This window comes from Dendrobium catenatum, unplaced genomic scaffold, assembly GCF_001605985.2.
Source record: "Dendrobium catenatum unplaced genomic scaffold, ASM160598v2 fragScaff_scaffold_183, whole genome shotgun sequence".
Lineage (NCBI taxonomy): Eukaryota > Viridiplantae > Streptophyta > Magnoliopsida > Asparagales > Orchidaceae > Dendrobium > Dendrobium catenatum.
In genome coordinates this window covers 391295-399967 of record NW_021318645.1, presented here as the reverse complement: position 1 = coordinate 399967, position 8673 = coordinate 391295, and the positions used below count along the sequence as shown (strand labels likewise).

The 8673-nt window shown below is 37.0% G+C and overlaps 1 protein-coding gene across 1 annotated transcript; it reads left to right on the top strand.

Moving 5' to 3' along the window:
• The first annotated feature begins 370 nt into the window (after nucleotides 1–370).
• Nucleotides 371–7667, top strand: LOC110097256. The gene is made up of 6 exons (XM_020823525.2): nucleotides 371–763; nucleotides 4593–4678; nucleotides 4793–4915; nucleotides 5004–5795; nucleotides 5890–6103; nucleotides 6735–7667. The coding sequence occupies exons 1-6, from the start codon at nucleotides 457–459 to the stop codon at nucleotides 7265–7267; spliced, it is 2055 nt and encodes a 684-aa protein (XP_020679184.1). The 5' UTR covers nucleotides 371–456; the 3' UTR covers nucleotides 7268–7667.
• Nucleotides 7668–8673: the final 1006 nt, after the last annotated feature.

The window sequence follows — 8673 nt, the reverse complement described above, 5'->3', positions numbered from 1 at the left end:
ACAGCTCATGCAAACATGTAAACCCGTTACACGTTACAGCTTCTCATAACCTCACAGTGGGGTCCACATACGTCACTAGACGAAATCAACGCGTTAAGCGTGACCCCTACTTAGTTCGCCACGCGTCCCGTTTTCATGACCTTCATTTCGCTGTACGCTAAAATCATTAATACAGCGGATTTGAATTTGTAATCTTTTTATACAAATTCGGGAAGCACGGTTCGAGCCGATTTAGCAGCTTCGAGTCGGTTTCGGCGGATTTAACGTCGTGGAGATCAATTGACCGTCGATTTCTTGACCTGCGAGATCCACCGTCCCTTTTTTTTCTTCCCCTAGATCCTTGCCATATACTACGGAAGGATGTATCGGTTTTATTTAAAGTCGCTTCCCTTCCTCCGCCGAGGAGGCGGCGGAGATATTGGTACCCGGTAATTTCTAGTGTTAGGGTTCTTAGCCATGGATTCCGAGTTTCAGGTTTGGGTGCGATGGGAAGAAGAGATAGTGTCGAACGATCGTGGGCGGCGAGAGGTGCATTATTATGTCAGGGACGACTGCGGCGGACGAGATCTGGCGGTTGTAGGGAGGGAGAAAAGTGTGCGCCACATGGCGTATGCTGTTCCGGCGAAGTTTTATCAGTCTCTGATTAGTTTGTCGGATACCGCTTCGCCTTCCGGGGTTAACTCGGCGGCGGCTGCACTGCCGTCGGATCTGAAGTTGCGAACACGGAGACAGGTTGTGGATTGGCTCTCCTTGCTTGTATCAGGTAATTTTGTGATTTCTCTTTATTGTTTTTTTTTTCCTTTTTTGTGAGCGCTGGTTTGCTGCTTTCCTTTTTTATGTTTGTTTATTGAAGGAAAAATTTTGGATGGGAATTGAAAGCCTTGGGGATTAGGTTTTTTTCTGGATCTGAGGTTTTTCTTATGGTAGTTTCGGTAAAGTTGCTTATTGCTAGGTAAGGTTGCTTCTTGGTTAGGTTTGTGTTGTGTTTGTTTTGGAAAGATTGTTCCTTTGCTTGGTTTCAGCGCTAGACAAGGCATTTGTGATGCTGGAGCTCTAGCTTTACTTTTGTTTTTATAATTATGCTGCACTATTTGGAGGTGAATTATCAAACTCGTTTTTTTTTTTTTTTTGGTTTGGAACTGTTTTTTTTTTTTTTTTGTTTGAGGTGAGCTTTGTCAGATCTGAGGTCTTCGTCGTGTCTTTTATCAAATTTGCTGTAATTGTAGGTTTCTGTGTTTGTTCCGTTGAGTTTTCTTTCATTATTTTGGAGAAAACTAGGTTTATAATTTCTCATATTCATAGAAATTTGGATTTTTAAATTCCGGAATTGGTAACCCTACGCTGGACGTGTACTCCTACGTCTTTCAGCCTTTAAACGAAACCAAAAGGAGAAGTGTGAAGACAAGGAGCAGCTCTTGCGGGATCAAAAATTTCAAAGCTTCCTTCATAACTAGGTGCTTGCTCTCATCTCTTGTCCCTCCTTCCATCTGGCTCTTCTCCGCAATTTTCTATAATCGTAAACAGTTATTCCATCAAAATGAAAACTTGAATTTATGTGCTCGTTGAGTAAATTCCTTTTGGAGAAGCGTTAATTAAGGTTTAATTTTTCTGTTTCTATATTAAATCTGCCTAGCTGTAGGCGTTTTCCTTCTAATTTTCTTATGGGATTATGTACCTTTTTTTGGTTTGTTCGTGGCTTACAGGGGAGCTTTATATTGATATTCTCATGGATAAATTTAGCATGTCTCTTGAAATTTTTATGTAGAACCTATGTAGAAATCATCAAGCAAGATGCAAGTTAAATATTGAATTCATATTTTTCCCCCTTGTGAATTCTATCTGTCTTAGCTGTTTCATCTGATTTTCCCATGGGTAGAGAACATTCATTTTTCAATCGCGCCTTACACAGGAGTTGTATATTGATCTTCTTATGGATAATCTTTGTGCCGTTTCCCGAAATTTTTATGTAGAGCCTAGCCAGAAATCATGAAATAAGATGCCAGATAAATTTTGGAGAGTTTATTTGCATGCCTGTCCTCACATCCCTGGGTTTGTGGATAAAATGAATAGGGATTATTACCTGCCTGTTCTTCATGTTTATTGCTTTGCCCATCCAAATAGATATATCATCTTCCTGCAACATTTGATGGAAGGTATGAGACATGGATACGCAAGGGCAAGGGCACAACACAACACAATCATGGGATAGGAAAAACCATGCGGAAGTATAACGCGGCACATCTAGGGTGTGGGATTATGAATTTAAAATATGTAATTGGTAAAAAGGTATCGCATTTGCGTAATAAAATCTTCACAAACAAGCCAAAAAATTGTGGATCTTTATAAGTAGTATGTAGCTTAAGGAATATCTTTCATAAATAAGGATGTTGAGTGAAAATAGCAAAAAAAGGAAATGAAGAAATGAATGTGCTATAGTTAAGAGATGGAACTTTTTTATAGTGGTATCAAGTCCACCGAATTATTATTTAGTTTGGCTTATAGGCTATTTTTCGAGAAATGTTCAAAAAGCTTTTGTTTTCCTCAAAATAGCATGATGAAAAACACCTTAGATAGCACTTAACAAGTATGAATGAATATGGGAAATAATGATGATGAGGAATTAAAACAGGACTAGGTTTTTTTTGGGAGATGATGCTGACAAAAAAATGAGGATATTTTCTTTGTTTATACAATGGAATTTTCTTTCAAATAATGCCTAGATTAGCTTGTATGCTTGTGCTTTTCATTGTTGCTAATATCACCTCTTTAGCATTATAGTTATTTTTACCCTTTGTTGGTTCGAGATTTAGGACGCCTTTAGGACTTTTTGGAGTGTAGGCAATGAATGACATTGTTGATTTCTTACTTCTCATTGAATTTATATTTATGCATTCGAGCACATCCTTCTTCCAACTGTAATTTCTTCTAGGTCTGGTAGTGGCTCTTTTCATATTAATGCTTTTTTTTTGGTTCCAAATCCAGCATATGCATGGAAAATATAAGTCAATGATGAAAATTTCTTGTAAAATAAAAAATATGTAATTATTTTCTGCAAATTTTCTGATTTTTATACAAATGAAGTGTTGTACAGTACCCAATTAACATAAATTGTCTTTCAATGTAGCCATGTGGGTAAAAAAAGTTGAGCAGTAATTAGAATTTCTCCTTATACTCTCTTTCCTTAATTTTTTTTTCCAGCCTTGGTGAAACTTTCTTGAAAAGTCTACTTTTTGTTGATTTAGGCTTGGTTTGGGATGGCTTTCTTATTACTTCTTAAACCAGTTTTTTAGTACAAAAATTAAAAATCTTGTACTAGAAAACTGCTTTAAGAAGCGGCAGGAAAGCCATCCCAAAAAAAGCCTTAGTTTTGTTTTTAGTAATCAGAAGTTCCAAAATTGTTTCCCTATATGTTTTAGAAGTTTCTTCTAGTCCTGGCTATTCCCCCATTTGTTTGTGTTGATTTTTCACTGCTTTTAACAACTTTCCTTACCCTAAAATTGATTTGTAGGAAACACAAATGGAAATCCCTATTCATAAAAAGCACGTTGTTCTCAGTTTTCGGACCATATGGAACACAATTGCAGGGAAACTTATCCTTCTTTGTGATATTGATAACTACTTGAATTCATTTGACAAAACACATCATTTCTAAATAAAGCCTTTCATTCTAAATAAACCCACGTCTTCTTGTGTTTCTTTTTGATATGTTCTTTTTTTCTTCCAAATTTCATGTTTGATATCAGCCTTTTGGTTTCTTAATCTTTTCTTACTCTTTTCTTCTCTTGATTACTATTTGAGGCTCTACTTAAACCATCTTGGTGCGTGCATACTTATTACCATATTTATTTATTTATTTATGATGTAGAAGGCATTTGTAGACGTTGATGAAGGTAGCTCTACCCCTTCGCATTTATAGAGTGGGTTTTTAATGGTTCGAACCTGGGACTTCCATAATACACTAGAGGCATGCATATTAAAGTTTAACGTTGTCTTGTTTTCTTTGTCAGAACTTCATATCCTTTTATTGTACAACAACTCTTTATTTATCCAAAGTTTTTTTCCCCATCAAATATCTATTTCAAGCATCTATGTTGCACCGATATGGATACGACACGATTCAGATACGGGATACATCAATTCTTAAAAATACATGATACAAGTATGGTGCGAACACAAAATTATAATTTATAAATCACACATAAAAATTAAGAAAGCAAGCAAAACATAATATTTGAAATGACAAAAAAAAATGAAAGCAACATCATTTGCCATATTTTTTTTTCATTTTTCAACAGACACGCATATTTGATACACATATCCTTTTGAAATTAAATAGTATTTTAATTGTATACTGATTTGCTATATCCTGCATGTATCGGTGCCGTATCCGACGCGTATTTGTGTCCAACACATATCCAATATAGCACGCTTTCATAAATAGGTGTATCGGTGCAACATAGTCAAGCATAGAACTTAGAAGAGCAACCACCTTTATTCTTTTTCATACTACCTGTGCCTTGCAAATCCTTTTGTTGAGATTCTTTATACTTAATTTTTGCTATGCTTTGAACTAATATTCGTTATTTAAATAGATTCCACGCCATATGGATTGGACCCTGTGTTGGACAGATACTCTGATGATGAAGATGCCTCACCAGCCAGTATTCCTGTTTCCAAGGTAGAGATATCCCCTTTTCTCATTAAAATTCAAATTTTGATCTGTCATTTATAATTTTTAAACTGTGACTGAAGCATTTTCCTTGAAATCCTATTCCTTCCTGCTTCTCTACAGGTTCTTTCCTCGGGACGAATGAGGCACCATTCGGAAGAGTTTTCATGGTTAGGTTCTTCATGGAATTGTAAGAAACGCCGGAAGCATTATCAATCATTTTGCAGAAATGGAATTACGATATCTGTAAGTATATCAGCAATCATCAATTGATATGCTCTTCTAGTAATTTTGCCGCCTTATCTGAAATACCAATTTTTAATAACACCACCAGGTTCATGACTTCATCTATGTTCTGTCAGAAGATAATAAGAGGCTTGTTGCATATATTGAAGATTTATATGAGGATGTGAAGGTCAATAACATGGTTGCGGTACGGTGGTTTCATAAAGTTGATGAGATTAGTATTGTTTTGCCACCCGACACTAATGACAGAGAGATTTTCTTTTCTCTTTGTCTCCAAGATGTCAGTGTTGAATGCGTAGATGGGTTGGCATCTGTACTTGGTTTTGAGGATTTTGACAAGTTTCAGAAAGAGGCACTGCACAGATACAGCTCCTGGGAACCTTTTCTTTGCCGCAGACAGATTGACAAAGAAGAAGTTAAGACTTTTGATATCACTCAAGTCCAAGGTTACTGGGGTCAGGATCTTCTTCGTTCCATGTACCCCTCCTGTTTTAAATTACGGTTGAAGATAAAAGGCCATGGTTCTACTGTAGATGGCAACAAAAATAGCTTTGATTTTCAGGGAAATTGCAAGAGAAAACCTCTCTCAAATAGTGGAGGCGTTGATGATGGCAAATCAAAGGTTTTGAGTGTTGGAAATAGATTGGAAAGGCATGATCGAGTTAAGTCGTCGGCTGCCCTTTTCAGGAGGGGGTTGGTAAAGCAGGTAGACTCCCAGCATCAGAATTTGATAACTTCTGGGTTGGGAATTGAAGTGCTTTCGCAGGACAGTGGCATCAGGGGCTGCTGGTTTTGTTGTGTGGTTCTCAAAAGACGCCGTGATAGAATCAAGGTTCAATATCGAGACGTCGAAGACGCCGATGGAACTGGCAATTTAGAGGTAAAAAAGATGGTGCTTACCCAATGCTCTTTAGTTGTGCTTTTTCTAATGATGCTTGTAACTTAGTCATTTAGTTTGTTTGATTTATGTGTAGGAATGGGTTTCAACATCAAGGATTGCTACTACAGACAAATTGGGCATTCACAGAAGTGGAAGGCGAATGGTTCGCCCAAGCCCACCAAAGAAAGATGAGAGTTTTTGCAGTTATGAAGTTGGGAAAGCTGTGGATGCATGGTTGCATGATGGGTGGTGGGAAGGGATTGTTATCAGCAATGACAGCGAGGGAAAAATTCATGTATATTTCCCAGGTGAGAAAGGTTTAAATTCCCCATTACTGTTTTCCATAGGAGCCTGATAGGAAATACTTGAGTTCGCAAGTAATCCTATCGGATCTACTTGAGTTCGCAAGCAAACCTAACAATAATCGGTAAAAATAGCGATAAAATGAAGAAATCGTGGTGGAAGAACAATCAAACGATAGCAATTCTTATAGAAAACAAAGGGAAATAAGAACAAAGCAAAGATACGAGATCCTTAAATTGAGAGTCTAGAGCCCAAGTCACCAAGGAACCCTAATTCCAATCAATTAAAACATAATCATCCCTAATTCTCTCCCCCTCTTTAATACAAAAGTTTTCCTAATTTAATTTCCCTCCCAAGCCCTAGCCGCCGCTCACTCCTTTTCAATTTGAAATTATTTGGACAAGTGGGGCCCTCACCCCTTTGGGCGGAGCACACCAGAGGAGACGGACTACTCCCGCCTCCTGTACACGATCTGAGCCGGTGGGTTCATACTGAACTGGCATATCAGAGCCAAAGGTGCATGTGAGAGAGCATATTTCAAAAGAATTTCGTCAAACATTAGTAATTGCATCATTTAGAGATTTCTTCTTTGTCCGCCTCTTATGTTTTTCATATTCTTCCTCTGTAAACTTGCAGGAGAGCAGCAAGTATCCAGCTTTCGTCCTGCGGACCTGAGACCCTCTCAAGATTGGGTTGAAAACAAATGGAACTACATCAAGGCCAGGCCAGATATTGCGACTCTTCTACTCTCAGAACTAGATCATGAAAAGTGCAGTGATTGCGTTACCTTCCAGGCTTCGCCCTCTGTGGTTCAAACTGAGGCAGCACCTAGGCAAGAGAAAGGAGATCGCTCGCCTCCTTTAGGCCGCGCTGAAGCTTGCAGATCGCAGCTTGTTAGGAATCCTCTGTTGGTAAAGAGGGAAAGAAATGAGTCCGACCTTGTCGGGAGTTACTTCCATGATGGCTTGAGGTGGAGCTCCTCAAGGAAAAGGAAGTTTTGTAGTAGTAAAAGACGCCGTATTGATTTTAGCCACAAATGCAGCGACAAAAGTAGCACATTTATAATACCAAAATCATTGAAGGTGGTTGAACAAGATAACTGCAAGAGTGGCGGGGATCCTTTGTTTGGCGCACCCATGACCTTCTGCTCAAACTTAGTCATGACTTAGATGACTGGTTTCTCAGCTGTATAGTAGAATTTACAGATGTTAGGTAGGTTTTTTTTCTCCTAGTTTTGATAGTGTATCAACTATGACAGTGGCAACTGCATTGTTTGGTTTTGGAGTTAAATGACCTCAAATTGCTGATCACTTATATTCAAAATGAGGAATTTGGATAGTGGAGAGTGGAGCAATCTTTGTACAATGCTTTGTATCCATAATCTTAGCTTAGAATGGACTGAAATGGTGGAAAATCTAACCGAGTTCATCAGATGAATTGCTGGTAACCTTTCTTCTTACCAAGTAATCTTGATGCAGCAGTTTTGAATGCAGCTGAAATAGATTATCTCCATTTTGGCATCTCTGTACTTTACTATGTTCTGTTAACAATTGTTTTCTTGGTGGTTTAGTCAGTTCTTCATCTTTACATTATCTCCTTTTGCATTATTTTTTAAAATTATTTTCTCTATAATAATTTTATAATCATATTTATAAAAATCTAGTCATAACAAAGGGACTCTGAGTAAAATTTCTCAAAATTGTATGTTTTAAATTCAAATGAATTAAAATAAAGATATCTCATTACAGTATGATTTTCATCTGCAAACAGCAAAATGGGACTCTGAACTGATTGCCACTGCAGTGAAGAATACAAACGCTGCTACTGACGTTACTGGGTGCTTTTAAAATTTGTGTTAAGCTTTTGATTTGTATGAAAATACGTTAATGCTACAAGTGATGACTCTCTGGTTTTGATTTGGGCTGGTACTTTCTTCAGCAAGTTAAAGCTGCTTGAATGTAAGATTGGGCACCTGCAAGTTTAATGATGAAGCTACGTCTTCTGACTTTTTCAGTAACTGAGAATTTCGATATTTTTGAGGACATAGCAAAGCTTGTGAATTTTCTGTTCAATGTTCTCAATCTCGGACTGGTTTGATACATAAAATGATGGCTTTTTGATGATCAGATTAGAAGTGTAATAGATTTGATTAATATTAAAAAATATAGAGTTAGAACTAAATGTTTGATTAGAAAATATAAAAAATGATATTTTTTATTAGAATTTTTTTTTTGGAACATTTAGGACAATTAAGACAGACTCACACATATATCACATACAAAAGACTCGAATGCAATGGCTCTTAGTTGATAGCCAAGGCTCCCAACAAACAAACCAAGATGAACTCCGTGATTTAAATAAGAATTTAACTTTTAATTAGACAAAATGAAAAAAAATATATTCATATAGTCAGCCCTATGTATCCGAATGAATGCTTGATGTTATTGTTGTTATCTTCATTGCTTTCCATCTAGGACCGATAAAAAAGTTTATCTGTCATGAACAATTTGAGTTTAACTTGTTTAGGAGCCCGTCTTTGATTCATTCATATTTATTTTGAATTATTTTCTTAACG